Below are 15,256 nucleotides of genomic sequence, written 5' to 3' on the forward strand. Positions count from 1 at the left end.
GGTGTTCTGAGCCCTCCGACATCCCCTAGAACTTTCCCTCTCAGGTCAGGCTGCAGGTTTGAGGGGCTGCTGTGTCTTTGGCCGACCTTCTGGGACCCGTCGGCCCCCATGTGGAGAGTCGAGTCTTGGGGCGAGTCCGTGGGCCACCTTGTTGGGGGCCTGAAGTCTGTTCTCTGAATTAGTTCAGCCTCTTAGGGCCCAGCTCATCTGGCCCGGTCCTTTCATGGCCTCGGGGTCCTCAGAAGCCTGGTGTCGTGTGCTCTGAAGTCAGCCCGGGGAACAGAAGACCCTCGCTGCTGGTGTGTCAGACTCAGGCTCCCCCTGTCCTCTAGGCCCTGCTGACTTCCTCTCAGGGCCTTCAGGTTCGTCCCCTGATCTTTGCACATCTGGCTGCCTCTTGCCCTTCTGTCTTGGCTCCAGTATCAGCTCTTTGGGAGGCCGTCCCTGACCATACGATTTAAAGTAGCCGTAAAGACAGCCGTGGCCACCATTTGGAATCTCGGCGTAGTGTGCTTATACTTGGGGTTGATCTTGGTTATTTACTTTGCTCCCTTCTCCGTGCCTCTAACCCAGCTCAGCAAGCATGGGGGACTTACTGATTCTGTCTTGCTCACTCTATAGCCTGTGTCAGAGCACCACCTGGTCCATCGTGGGTTGGCGGTAAATAACTGTGCAGTGATGACTTGCGTCTGCTTTCTGTACTTCAATATTGACTTAAACCTTTGGATCCGTTAAGTTCTTTGCTTTGCCCTCCCTTCCTCCCTGCCTTTCTATTTTTGCTAGTTTTCCAGCGCTGTTGTGTTGTCCTTTTTCTTAACATTTTTTTCTGGTCATCATGGTGGGGTCTTGGGAGGTTGATGTGTGCTCTTCCTGCCATCTTGAGCCAGAACCCTGGAGCCTGGCCTGTCTCCTGAGACTTGAAGAGGTAGACACGCCTAGTTCATGCTGAGCAGAATTGGTACAAATGATTTACGGCCTCCTTTACACTGGATGGAGACATTCCTGCTGATTGAGTGAAAAGTAAACATTTGATAATTAAAAGTTATGTTTTTATTTTTCTAATACTGTAGATCAAGCTTTGATATATATGCAAATATTGGATACAGGGACGTTAAGTAGCTTTAATTATAGCAGACGCTCAGATATGCTGACACTCGGGTGTGTGGGGAGACCTGGCTTTCGTGTGGCCATGCGCACTGGCACCTGGTGATGACGGGCGCCCACTCTGGTCACATCTGCGGGCCGCACGGGACTGGACACAGGCTTAACGAGTGCTTTGCCACTCTTGGTGACGTGGAAGGTGATTGGCATGCCCTCCGTCAGGTGCGTTACACACATGGGCTCTCCTGTCCTGAGGGTCATTGGGATGACTTATCCCACCAGGACAGTGTCTTGGGGAGAGGCTGCGCACGTCTCGCATCACCTGGCATCACCGTCTAGCATCATCTAGCATCACCACCGAGGGGTCAGGGCCAGGGAGGGAGCAGCTAGCGCCGTGGAAGTGGAGCTGAGGCCCCAGAAGTCTGCAGGAGGCAGTTGGGAGGGGCAGTCGATGGGGTGTGGAGCTCCGGGGCGCACTCTGAGCAGCGTGAGCACAGACACACTGTAGAGGTTTGTGCCAGGAAGTCTCACACCAGACGTGAGGCTCAGGAAGCCCTAAATGTGTCATTTTTGTTTGTTTGTTTAAATCTAACTCTAGATAAGTGATTCCTCCTGTCTTAAAAAGCTCTTTTAGGGCTTCCCTGCTGGCGCAGTGGTTGAGAGTCCGCCTGCCGAGGCAGGGGGTGCGGGTTCGTGCCCCGGTCCGGGAGGGTCTCACATGCCGCGGAGCGGCTGGGCCCGTGAGCCATGGCCGCTGAGCCTGTGCATCCGGAGCCTGTGCACCGCAGTGGGAGAGGCCGCAACAGTGAGAGGCCCGCAAAAAAAAAACTCTTTTAAACAATTTTAAAGATGGAATTGATGTATATTATTTCCTAAATAACTAGGGAGAGATGTTTACAGCTTTTCACTTTTTGTAGACAGCCCGTAGTGCATGTGTCTGCATGCTTCTGTATGTTGGGCCACTTCCTGAGTGTGGCTTCACAGCCCTGTGGCTGAACGTCAAGATCGAGAGCTGCACAGCTCTGGGTTTGAGTCCTGGTCGTGGAATCTTGGGCCATTTACCATCTGTCTAATGAATAGTTTTCTTAAAATCTGTAAAATCTTAAAATCTGTAAAATGGAGAAAATATTGAATAATACTTGCCTCAAGGACTATTTGGGAGACTAACGAAAATGCTGGTAGTATGGGTGGTATTGTGTAGTATCTCAGGGAAGTCATCTTTTCAGGCTCTCACACATACTGCTTCCCAAAAGATTATCCAGCTCACCTTCACGAGGGTAAGCATCTCTGGAAATTAGGACAGAGGATATAGCTGTTTTCATCTCAAAAATGATCCAGCTACTTGAGCTAGCGAGCAAGGCCGGGCCATCCTGCTTTCAGACTTGGCGGTTCCTTCCGAGCACCGTGGCCTGCAGGGGTCTGTGCTGTGGCTGTCCGGCGAGGCTGCGTGGCCGGTGGCCTGAAGCAGTGCACGGGGCCCAGCCAAGTGCCTTCTTGGCACCCCTGTGTCCCAGCGGCCCTCCCGGCCATGAGCTCCTCCAGATTGGGGGTCCTGGAGTGCACTGTGGGTTCCGTAGGACACCAGTGTTGGGGGGCTGAGGCCCACTGGTCGTTCTTGCCCATGATGGGTTGAGGACGTACCGCATGAGTGGGGTGCTTCCCTCTAGGTTGCTCCAGCTCCTGGCTCTTTTGTGGGTCTGAGCCCTTTCTTTCCTGGGCTGGCCGTGGCCTGGGCCGGGTGCAGTAGCGCCCCCAGCCCGGCTCCCGCTGCCGCCTCTTGTCTGTCACTCAGCTCTCAGGCCCCTCCCTGTGCAGCAGCTTCTCTGAGGGCCTCCCTCTCCCGTTAACATTTTAGAGGCTCTTTAGAGGCTCTGTCCCTCTAGAGAAGGAGCTGTGCACAGGTGGGCGCTGCAGGAGCGGAGAGAGGCTGAGGTGCAGACCCCGCAGGCAGGCTGATGGGGGCGCTGGAAGGAACGCTCTGGAAACACACAGGCTTTCTGCTTTGCAGTTTCAGTCAGCTTCCTCACACTTTTGAACTTAGATTATAAACAACCTTTGAAGGTCTGATTCAAGACTTTCTAAATAGTGGTACAGACATTAATTGGCCTGTAACATAATTAAAAATAAATAAAATGATTTATAATTAGCTCATTAACTGTGTCAGGAAATGGGAGTTTTAAAAAGGATCATGTGGGCTTCCCTGGTGGCGCAGTGGTTGAGAGTCTGCCTGCTGATGTAGGGTACGCGGGTTCGTGCCCCGGTCCAGGAAGATTCCACATGCCGCGGAGCGGCTGGGCCCGTGAGCCATGGCCGCTGAGCCTGCATGTCCGGAGCCTGTGCTCTGCAACGGGAGAGGCCACAACAGTGAGAGGCCCGCGTACCGCAAAAAAAAAAAAAAAAAAAAAAAAAAAAAAAGGATCGTCCATCCCCAAAATAGAAGTGATTCAGTCACTCGCTGCAGGTCTCACTGGTCGCTGCCCGGCAGAGCCCTTCTTTGCAGCTGGTGGAGAGGCAGCTGCTAACTCGGGCCGCCTGGGCCCCCGGGGCGCTCGGACTCCGCTGTCTTAGTGTAAGTGCATCCATGTGGGCTTGAAAATCTACCGTAAAACTCCAGTAGTTATAACTCCAAATACTTTCCCCAAGCCGTTGCTTTTGGCAAAAATGCAGACAGTGAGCACTGTGGAGCTGAGGGGAGGGAGCTCCAGCTTCTGAGAAACCGCTGGCTTTTCAAGGCTTTTGAGGGTTTTAAGAAGACTTGGAAGGAGTGGGAGAGGGAGAGAATAAATTAACAGTTGAAGTGAGTTTCTAGTGTTTTCTGTGGCATTTTACATTGTAATCAAAAAGCCTGGTTTTCCACAAGCACTTGGAGTTGAGCAGGTTCCTGGAGGGTGTGGAGGGGAGGCGTGACTCAGGGCAGCAGTAGGGCGGGGCCCTGGGGACGGTGGGCTGGGAGAGTTGGATGAGTTAATACTTGAGAGCACAGCTCTTACCTCCAGGACTGGGTGCTGACACGTCTCGTAACCACGTCGGAGGAGGTTGCGTTCATTCATCTGGCTCTTCTGTTCTTTAAAGCAGTGAATGAAATCTGACCTCTGACCATGGCTTTCCTTAGAAAAAGCTGTGTGGATTTCAGATCTAGGGGAACAGGCCACCCTCTGTGCTTCCCCCTTGCAGACCCGCGTCAGTAACTGCTTGGCTTGTTAGCTTTGCCCCTTTTCTGTCCACACTGTTTTATTTTAAATGTACTTCACTGTCCCCGCTTCTGGTCCCTTGTGTCATCGTGTCTCTTTCCTGCTGTAGTGCCTCTGCCTGTCCTCCTTGTTTGCGTACAGAGACGTCCCCGTGGAACAACCTGCAGGTGGCGCTGGGCTGGGAATGGGAGAGGGAGCAGCTGTGCCTGGGGCTGGACACCGAGGCTCCCAGGCCAGGAGGCAGGGAAAAGCCGGCAGTGGGTGCCCCCTGCAGAACCAGCCAGGCTTCCCCGGCTTCCGTTCAGATTTAGACAGAGTCGGGGACCCTGCAACCCTGCCAGCCCAGCTTCTGAAATCGAATATCATCCTCCTGAAATGGGTCATCTCTTTTCATGAATAGCTTTATTAGCTATGAAAGTAGATAGTTTGGTTCTCTAACTTAACAATCCATGTTTTGCTCTTTAAAAAAGCTCATTGAGTTGGATTTCATAAATGTTCACAGCAACCATATACCAGCTGCTGAGACAGATACGGAAACATTGCTGATCTTGATAAGTTGGGACCAAAAGCAAAAATTAATTTGGGACATGTACTAAAAATTGAAAAGTCAGTCATTACCTTTTGAATGGGTTTGGCCTCTTACAAGAGAGCGATTGTAAACGAGAAATGTCTTTTTTCATTTTCAGTGAACTTTATTTTCTAGTATCTAGATTAAAAGCATGCTTGGTAATAATGTTCAGAAGTTTGTTTTCCAGTAGTTTCATGATGAAAACTAAAATGCACTGAAAACTCTGGTCTCACCATTTTCATCTTTCTTAAAATAGCCAGGAAGTGAATCAGTTCAGGGTTTGCTCCACTGCGTTGTATCAATTTGAGATTCTTCCAGATTGACTCTCAGAGTTGCGTGTGGTCTGTATGGGCCAGTAGCCAACGCTAGAGTGTCTCAGAATCCACTGCTCGGAGACAAGGCATCAGGCGCGCGGCGCTTTCCTGCCTCCGCTGCCCGCAGGGTTCCTTTTGCACACAGACAGCAGACCTTTCCCACCGTGCCCCCCCTGATGAGACCACTTGAGAGGCTCAAGCCACCACCACACAAAGCCATCCAGAGCGCCGCTCCTTGCCGGCCTTATCCCTTTAGGGCCCACGGTGGTGCGGGCACTCGGGTCCTCAGCTTAGGATGAGGGCTGCGTTGTGCGGAGGTTTCCAGAGTTCGCTCTCGGCCTCGTGGCTGCAAAGTGGCCGCACGGGCCTCACATGCCAGTGGGTCCTCTCTGTTGCTCTTGCTGCCCTCTCCCCACAAGATGCCTTGTGGTCAGCTTCTGATTCCCATATTTCTTTGGATTTGAGGTGCTATTACTTGCAAAAACCCAACCCATTCGAAGTTGTCTTTTTCTTACAGGGCAGAAATATTGGGTTGGCCAAAAAGTTCATTCGGTATTAAGTAAGAGACGCCTTTTTCATTTTCACCAAGAACTTTATTGAACAACATATTCATTAACCGAGCGAACTTTGTGGCCAGCCCCATATAAACTTCATCTAGACAACTTCCTGCAGATCAGCCAACCTAAAGAGATGCACTGTTATGAAATGTACCATGAAGAAAGAAAAATATTTAGTTTTGCATTGATTTGATGCTCAGCCATTGATTGAAAGATGTATCCCAATTTTAGACATGTTGAAATGTTAAGGAAAAAAGAGTACATTTTCGTGATGATGAAAGAATAGCCTTGCTCAATTCCACAATTACATCAGTTACTTTGGAAAATGCTCTAATCAGGCACCATTGTTACAGACATCTTGTCGGGCTCTTAAATCCTAGTTTCGTAAATGGAGCAGTGAGTATGTGTTTAAATTATGTCAAGAACTATAATGCTTGCTTTTGACAGACATGGCTCTTATTTGTCCACATTTAGCCCTAAGATTCTAAAACGTTTACTTAGAGAACCTTTGAGAGCCCCAGGACCAGGGTGTGTTTTTATCCCTTGTCTCCCATTGCAAGGTGTGTGGGCAGGGTGCACTCTCCCCAGGCCCCCAGGCGAGGCCTGTGCCCCCTGGGGAAGCCGCCCCTCATTCCTGGACGGTGGCGTCTCACGGGATGGAAGGAGTGAGGGTTGCAGAGACCACGTGCGGTCCTGGGGCCGCCTGCTCTGCCTGTGTTGAGCGTAGCGTTGCTCGGCCACCGGGGTGGAGACGAGGGAGCGGCGGCCAGGACTGCAGCCACGAGCCCCACGTGCTGTTGGGACTGAATTAAGTGAAGCTACAACCTGAGGCCCTCAGGCGTAGCAGCCACGCCTCAGGTGCCTGGTAGCCGCTTGCAGAACGTTGTGTTGTCACAGGAGTCCTGTCCGCAGCCTGTGCCTCCCCACTCCGCATGGATTTTAGGGCCTGGCAGAGGTGTCGGCACCAGGTACACTGAGGGGCTTGGAAACCTCGCTGCTGTTTAGGGGCGGGATGGGAAGAGTGGCGTCAGGGCTTAGAAGCCTGACCAACTTGATGTTCTTTTCTTTAAATTAAGCGATCAATATTCACTGTTAAAATTAGGAGATGAATACAAGCAAAAAGAATTTAAAAATTATAAGTAATCTTGTCATCTAGAAATATAGTTGACTTTTTTGTGTTGTATTTAATGTTTTGTTGTTTCCAAATGTTAAATATAATCACTGGTGTAATGAATATTCTCTCGGGCAGTTGTTTTCCCTCTAAAATGTATCATCTTTTCTCCTCTTCACTTTTAAATTTATGCATATGATGAGTACATTCTTGTAAAAACCCAGAATTCCAGCAGCGCCCGCGTGTGGAGTAGGAGGTGGCCATTCTCACCAGCTCATCCGTCACCTGCAGGAGGAGGCCTGGCCGCCTTGGCACGTGGCCTCTTAGACCTTCTCCTGGCTTACGTGCATGCGGGGCATGTCTGTCACCTGTCTGTCACAGAGCCTCCCCTTGCTCTTCTTGGTGGGCGGACGGCGCCCGTCCTGACCCACGGCCCTGCCGCGAGCGTGTGTGTGGGGGTCTGGAGCCCAGGTGTCCAGGCGTGGGGTTCCGGGCTCAGCGAGGGATGCCTTTCTCTTGAGATACGTTGTCAGCTGATCCCAGAGCGTGAGGTCCAGCCCGAGAGAGGCCTGGTCTTTCTGAACAAGTCCTTCCTGCTTCTGACATGTGCACTTGACGTTCGCTTTTTAATTTGTTTACACTCCGCATGTCTTTTGTTAGAATTTCTTGGTAATTATTTGACTCTCTCAGTCTTTGCGTTGCGATTGTCATTTTTGTGTTGGAGTCTGGAAAGGCCTCCTTCAAGTTCGAGGTAGCTGATGATTTCCCTTGCTTTTTTCCTCTGACTTCTTCTATCTGATGTTTTCATTTAGTAATTTAACTCTGCGTCTGTGTTATGTTTTCAAATGTAGAACAAGGCAGGAAGCTAACTTCATTGGTTTTCCGCTGCTGTGTCAGGATTAGGCTTGGCTACAAAGAGTGAAAGTAACAGAGTGATGGTGCCCTGATCCCAGGGGACCAGCCGACCTTCTCCCTCTGCTGCATTTCTCAGCCTTGCGGGGATCACGGTTCTGGAGGCCGGCCACAGGCCAGCACGCTGGGACTAGGGAAGGGGAAGGGGAAAGGGCTGTGGGAGCTCTCCCCTTAGGAAACCCTCCGAGAAGGTCTCCCCAGGGCCTTCTGCTGGGGCCTGGCAGGTGCTCCCTGGCCTCTTAAGTGGCCTGGGCCCTGCAGGCGATCGTTGTTCCTGCTGGTTTTGAGATACCACCTCTCTGACCCATGATGGAGGAATTTTTCCATGGTGGTCACAGCATAGAAATTTCCTTGGAAGATTTGGAGGCTGAAAGCTAGTGGAGTGACGTGAGCTCTAGGAGATGCGGTGACTAAATTGTGAGCCATGGAGGAGACTTGGGTGTGGTTTTATGTAGACGTCTTGTCATCTGTGAGCTTCCTCTGAGGTTCTGATATGTGAGAAGAGTAACTGTCCTCGTTTTCAAGTAGAAAAGATCAAAACTTTTCACAGACATAATTCAGCAAAGCACTTTGGAGAACCAAGCGCGTGTGTATGTTCAGTGCCGGAGGCGATGGCCGCACACGCGGCCGCTGGCACTTACTGTGAAAGTGTGTTGTCCTAACCATCATGGGTCGTTTCTTAAAGTGAGGAAACTACTTGTAATGTGGTACTGAATAAATAATCCCAGCTGTTTTATTTATCACCGTTTACATTTTTTTAAAAGGACAGTTGGCCATTTAAGTAATTTCTGCTAACAAAGCAAGTTATCCGGTACAGGGGTAAACTGTTTCTTGGGTGTTGATTTTTGATGACATTGTACAGGGAAGGTAGATCTTAAGTGACAAAGTCATAAGCAAAATATGCATTTTATCAAAACTTGATTCATCCCACACATACTGGTTGAATGCTCACCGTAAGCAAGCGATGTTCGGCGCTGAGATCAGGGCCCTGGAGGTCACCTTCCCTGGACAGAGCCCGGGGCGGGTCACCACACCGGCTGGAGGGCGGGGCGCTGCTTCTCCCGCCTGCAGGCTCTGTTGGGCTGCCCCAACCCACAACTGCACTGCCTGCCCCACCCTTCCCAGCCCTCTGTGCTTCCTCTCTCCTCTCTGCGTTCCTTCCACCAAGAGCCTGAGCCGGAGGAGGCAGCAGCAGGGCTCTTTGGATCTGCCCGGGCCTCATGATGGTCGTTAGACCTTCTCGTGTCTTTCTGCTGCACCAGTGGTGCATCACCCTCCAGAGCCACGCGGTCCTCAGGTGGCCCCAGCGGTCGCGCAGTGCCTCCCGGTCCCTGCTTGCCTCGAGTAAGAGCCTGCAGGGGCTGGGCCAGAGCCACCCTGTCCAGCCAGGCCGCCAGCAGGATCCCTTCCATTCCCAGAAGGCAAAGCAAAAATACTCTTCCTAATATTTGTTACAGCCGTTGCTAATTTTTAGATGCAGTTTAATACAAATTTCAGGTAGGCGTTTCATTAGTGTATCTTATTGGTGGAACCCAACTCTGAAATCAGGAGGCATGTGCTCTGCTGGCACTCCGCTCTGGGATGTGGGCACGCCGCGGCCTCGTTACTCATCTCTCCTGAATCAGGAGGGGAGGCGTGCTTGCCTGTCACAGAGAAGGGGCGCCCTTCTCTGTGACAGGCAAGTCAACAGACATCTGACGAGACTGACACTGTCACACTGGGCCGTGTCCGTGCCTCCTGGGAAGCTGACGGGCGACTTTTCATGTTGCTCTTTCACATGTGACAGTTCTCTCCACCCTGCAGGCGCAGACTGGCAGTGACATTTTGGCAAATCGGAATGGCCTGTTTCCTAGATGGTTTAATGTGTTACATTTGTGGGGTGTGGATAGGGTTTTGCCACACCAGGTTTGCTGTCCTTCTTCCGTGTCTCTGGGCCAGTTGCTTAGGTGCTCTAGGCCCATATCCTTATCTAACGTCTCTATGCTTCTGTACTCCTGGTGTTAGCAGAGCAGCGCTGAGCTGCAGGAGAGCGTGTGCTCTTAGTGCTTTGATGGACTGACTTCTCAGCGAGGTGACGGCTGGTCCAGTGGCACATGCTGTTGCCCCGAGGAGCCCTGTGCTGTCTCCTGACAGCTGCCCGGTGACAGTGTTACTGTCACTTGTTAACAGGGGGAGGTCCCCGGTGTGGTCACTAACATGACACATCTGGTCCTGCTGACGACGTTGCCGAGCGCTGGGAACCATCGGCCACGCCGCGGACGTGACGTGCCTGCTGAGCTGCTGGAAGAGATGCAGTTAAAGGCTTAGGATGTAGTCGGCACTGGGTAGTTGTTGAGATGTTAGAAGCTCGACCTGGTAAATCGTGGAGTTGGTAGATATTTTGGAAAAATTACTGCATTTTAATGTTGCATGACTTTCTACCTTTTTGGGCTTACTAAAAACGGGACTCATGGCTGAATCAGCAGCATGCTTGGGGTGAAGTGATTTTTTTTAAAAAATTAAACGTGATAACGTCAGGGCTCCAATCAGTGATGGCCTCACTGACCTTGCAGATGCACCGTGAACAAGCGTGTCGGGCGTTTATTTCCTGTGTGTGTCCCATGTGTGCTGTCAGCGGCTTCGAGTAGCTTTTAAACTGAGTGTCAGGATGGTCACTTCAAGTGAGTAGTGGGGGTGGCAGTCCTGAAGGTGAGAGAGTGAGGTTGGCCTCAAACAAGAGCCGAGGGCAGGTGAGATGTTAGACCTCCTGTCCTTACCTTTGTCGTTTGGTGCTGGAAGGTCCTGTTAAGTGTTGTCTGCTGTCGGGTGGACTGTCTTGCTAGCTGTTGAGCTAACTAACATGGTAGTATTATTGAACAAATTTCATTTTGTCTTCTCTTTTCCGTGCTGATGATCAAACTTAGAACGGAAGCAGCTAGCTTTGACTTGACGTAATTCCTAGGATCGCGTTATTTGCTTGCCCGTCTTTAAATCCCTGAAAGTAACCGAGGGCGGCCTGTGCTTCCTTCCTGGGTCTGCGGCCCAGATCCTCAGCTGAGACTTAACTCCCCGTCACCGCCTCCGGGGACTGGCGGAGACGTGAGTTTTGGGGCAGGGGTGTGAGGCAGCTTCTGGAGCCCGCTCCTTTCTCCTGAAACCATTGCTGTTTAGACCTTTGTTAGGAAAGACCGAGAGGGAGAGAGGGCCGAACTGACTCGTGTCCCTGCACACCTTGGTGCTGGCCTCCTTGCGGGAATCGTGAAGGGGCTGCTCCAGTGCTGAGTTGAGTGGGGCTCTCTGCCCGAGAGATGTGGTCGTGGGCCCTGGGTGCGGGGTCTAGGGTATTGTCCGCTGGTGGGCCAGGCAGACCTGGCTGTCGAGACTTGGGGCCGCCAGGCTCCCGAGGACACACGTCTTCCTGGCCTGGCCTGTCTCAGAACCTTTAGTGAGGGTGCCCACGGGTGCAGAGCACAGCCCGGACAGGGTGAGAAACCCACTGGGTTTCCCTGCGCTGCCTCAGTTGGGATCACCCTCCATCTTTCACGGATGGAGTTCTCTCAGTTCGTTCATGTAAAGTCCCTGAAATGTTTCTTTTGAATAAGCCTTTAAATGCCAATTGAAAGTTTTGATATTTATATCAACAAAATTTGCTTGTGTTACTCTGTGGTGCTAAACCGTACCGTGGAATTTCATCCACCACAGAGTGTTCATTTCATTATATACTTTCAGAGGGAACAAGAAACTGGATTTTAAGTGGGCAGAAATATATTTTAGTGTCATGCTGCTCTAACAGCAGAATGAGAAGTGTGGTTAAGCTTAATTGTAACTCTAGTTTGTTTCTCTTTTGTCCACTAGACTTCATGAGGAAATAATTGACTTTTATAACTTCATGTCCCCTTGTCCTGAAGAAGCAGCCATGAGAAGAGAGGTGGTGAAAAGGATCGAAACTGTGGTTAAAGATCTTTGGCCGACGGCTGATGTGGGTATACCCTTTGCACTTCTGTGTCGCTACAAGTTCATGTCAGCACCCTGTGGCCGCCTGTGTCTGTGGATCAGTGCAGACGTGGCCGAGGCCATGCTTCCAGGTTCCAGGGGGTCCTGAGATGGGTGGCCGCCCTTACCGAGGAGCTGGTTAGAGACGCACGCGCCCTGCCCCTGCCCAGTCAGAAACCCTGGGCCTGCCCAGGTGGGATCTCTGCCGAACTTTGGTGGTTCTGACACCTTCAAGTGTGAGGACCATCGGCCCGAGGGAATTCCTTTTTGGAACAGTGTGGTTATTCTTCCTGGTTTAAGTTTACCTTAAGATGAAAAGTTTTACCTCTTCCCTGCGTCACGCATCCTAGCGTGTGTTCCGTTTTGTGAAACTACACACTACTTTTCCAGAGAGCGAACGTGTGTACGTTGAGATGCGGTCCGTGGGCACTTGGAGTGCGGGGCCAGCGGGAGACGGCCCTCTGGCCGGCCCCGGGCTTCCCCTCCAGGGCACAGGGACACACGGCACTTCCGGCTTTGCACTTCGGTGCCCTGGGACAGAGCCCTGCCCTGTGCCTTCCACGGGCTTGAGCTGCGGGGCTCTCAGCAGGCCCTGGCTTTGTGGGCTGTGGGCGAGGCCAGGAATTGTTACGCCCGTTAGTGCTGAGTTGTTGAAGATTCCTTTCCGGGGCTGGCGTTTACCTTACAGACCGAGAGGAGTTTGTTTGACCGCTGGGCCCTCGCAGCTTTGCTGTGTGAGAAGGGGCGGGGCAGGGCCGTCCGCGTGGCCGCGTCTGAGACGCTCCCTCTCTGTTGCAGGTGCAGATATTTGGCAGCTTCAGCACGGGCCTCTATCTTCCCACCAGGTGAGGCCCAGCTGCACCGCCGCGCGGAGGACCAGGGTTGGGTCTGCATAGCCGGGTGGGTGTCTGCACGCGTGTTAAGGCTAAAGTAGGTTCCTTGCATTCAAAGCTAAGGCTAGAGACGCGAGCGAAAGGAAGAGACGGTGGAGCACGGAGGGGAGATTGCAGGAAATAAAAATTTAATGACCGTTGTGGTAACTGACTGCTTTGCATTCTTCCTCTTGCACTTAATGTGGTGGGATGCAGAGCGCTGGCTCCTAGGAGCGGGGGGAAGTGAGAGCCATGGGAGCAAGCGCGGTAGAAGACGGTCTGAGACTTTTGGATTTGTTTTTGAAAAGTTCATCTTATGTTTTAATGAAGATTCAAGCAAACTTCTACTTGAACAGTATTTTGTAAGGATTTTTATTGGATAGAAAAACGTCAAAGAAGTTTGCATTCTAAAGCCGTTCTCCAGTGTACCCTCGTCAAGGACGCTTCAGTATCTTAGTTTTATGTGCATCGTTTTATTAAAAGCTTATATTCTCCCAAGCCACTGTTAACGCTTGGAGGTTAAAGAGGCCACAGTCTCAGGATTTGGGTTGGCGTCGGCAGGGCCAGCGGGGAGCTGGACAGATTCGAGGTGTCCCGGAGCCCGGGCCAGTGCAGCCGTGAGGGCCTCGGTTGCCTCGGGGTGCGGGAGACTCGGTCGGCGTTTGCTTTCTGCCTCTGTTACGAGTGGCTCGTCAGCTGCGCTCTCTCACCGAGCGGGAGGGGCTTCCCGGCACGCCGTCTGCCTCTCGGAGGACCTGCGGGCCTGTGCCGGGGCGCGGGTCTGCCGGCCGTGTGTGCCGCTGTGTGGGGAGGCGAGCAGGGCTCACACTCGCTTTTCTCCCACCCAGCGACATCGACTTAGTGGTCTTTGGAAAATGGGAGCGCCCTCCGCTGCAGCTGTTGGAGCAGGCCCTGCGGAAACACAGCGTGGCCGAGCCGGGCTCCATCAAGGTCCTCGACAAGGCGACGGTAAGCGCGGGTTCTGGGCCCCGGGCCGGTGCAGGGGCTCTGCGCGCCTGCAGGCAGCCTGCGTCCCGTGGGGTTAGCTGATGTGGCCAGCGGTTTCTGGCTGCGTGTTTGAAGACTTCCCTACTTGTAGTGTAAACGCGCTTGTATTTTTTTGTGGTTAGGAGTTGAAGCTGAGTATGTTTAGACACCATCTGAAGTACAAGTTGTGAGAGCACCAAACTGTTCCTGCTCTAAAATGCATGATGGGGTCGTCTCTTGTGAGGCCGCGTAAAGAAAAGATATTAATACCCGAAACGAGACAGATTCAGAGGCTGCCTTTTGTGGAGAATGTGGCAGAATGATTAGACTGTGGCATTTATCACGTAGAAAAGGATTACCATTTGCCAAGTTATACTTCAGAGAGAGAAGCTTGCCTGTTCCTTTCATCGTTCCAAAATTGTACACACGTGAAAACTGTGCTTCTCTCGGGAGAAGATGGAAGATGAGGCGGCTTTGGAAGCGCGGGCCCAGGTTCACCCTGGTCCAGGGCCGCCGACAGCTCAGGAGCTCCGTGTTACCTGCCTGTGGTGTGCGGGTTATCAGAGTCTCGGCTCTGCCCTTCTGTGGCTCTGCCGTTTGCCCCGTCGTGTTGGCCCCTCAAGAGTGCACGGTGGGTGGCCGGTGGTCTCTGACCAGGTGTCCTTGTTTAGGTGTAGAGCAGCTGAGGAGGCTCAGCCTGAATGTCTTGGGTTCCAGAACTTTCTGGAGGACAGACCATGTGCTGAATAGATGCTGCAGGAGCTGCATGGTCAGGTGGCCTCATTGCTGTCACACAGCTCCTCAGCTGCTGGAGGCCCGTCGTAGGCCTCCACGAGTGTCAGCTGTTGCCAGGCAGCCCTCTCTGCCGGGCAGCCTCACCGGCATCTCATCACGGGCCCTGAGCCCAGCGTGAGAGCTGTGTTTAAGGTGGAAACTGGTCTATTTTGAACAACCACCACAAAATAAGTATTGCGGTGTTACTACTAATCTCCAGAATCTGGGGCTTCAACACATGAGCGAGGGTGGGAGGGGGGGGAGAGAGAGAGAGAGAGGGAGGGAGAGAGGGAGAGAGAGAGAGGGAGGGAGGGAGAGAGGGAGAGAGAGAGAGAGAGAGAGAGGGAGGGAGGGAGGGAGGGGGAGAGAGAGGGAGAGAGGGGGAGTGTGTGTGTGTGTGTGTGTGTGTGTGTGTGTGTGTGTGTGTGTGTGTGTGTGTGTGTGTGTGTGTGTGTGTGTGTGTGTGTGTGTGTGTGTGTGTGTGTGTGTGTGTGTAAGGCAGGAGGGTGCCAGGAGTGATTTGGGGAGAAAACTCTGTGCGTATAGAAGAGGCTTCATAGCTGTGTCCAGAGGTGCCGGGGAAGATGCTGGCTCCTGAGGAGTTTACCACGTCCGGGAGGTGTGGGCCCTTGACCACAGGCTCCTTCTGAAGCAGTTTTGATCGGTTCTTTGGGAAAGTGTTTTGTTTCCTCTGCCTCCTTGGACCTCGCCCTGCCTGGTGGTGGAGGTGATCTCCAGGAGAGACTGTCACCACCTGCTGGCCTGTCCCTCTCACACGTGTCCTGGGCAGTTTGCCCCCAGGTGTATATGTTTTAGAGCCCAGAGCAGGTGTGCACTGAAGAGCGTGTTCCTCTGTTGACTTCCAGACATTTTAAGCCTTTCGTGAGACCCCGATTG

The 15,256-nt window shown here is 52.4% G+C and overlaps 1 protein-coding gene across 2 annotated transcripts in view; it reads left to right on the plus strand.

The window, feature by feature from the left end:
* TENT4A (terminal nucleotidyltransferase 4A) overlaps nt 1-15,256 on the plus strand; it is a gene marked incomplete at its 5' end in the record, with an annotated part of 43,705 nt that overhangs the window by 13,380 nt on the left and 15,069 nt on the right. For both annotated transcript variants that reach the window (XM_082651343.1, XM_082651344.1), the window contains 3 exons: nt 11,589-11,712; nt 12,525-12,571; nt 13,447-13,567. In XM_082651343.1, coding sequence (XP_082507469.1) covers nt 11,589-11,712; nt 12,525-12,571; nt 13,447-13,567 — 292 coding nt within the window. The remainder of the gene's footprint in view (nt 1-11,588; nt 11,713-12,524; nt 12,572-13,446; nt 13,568-15,256) is intronic.

Source organism: Grampus griseus (assembly GCF_964374135.1).
Source record: "Grampus griseus genome assembly, chromosome: 3".
NCBI lineage: Eukaryota > Metazoa > Chordata > Mammalia > Artiodactyla > Delphinidae > Grampus > Grampus griseus.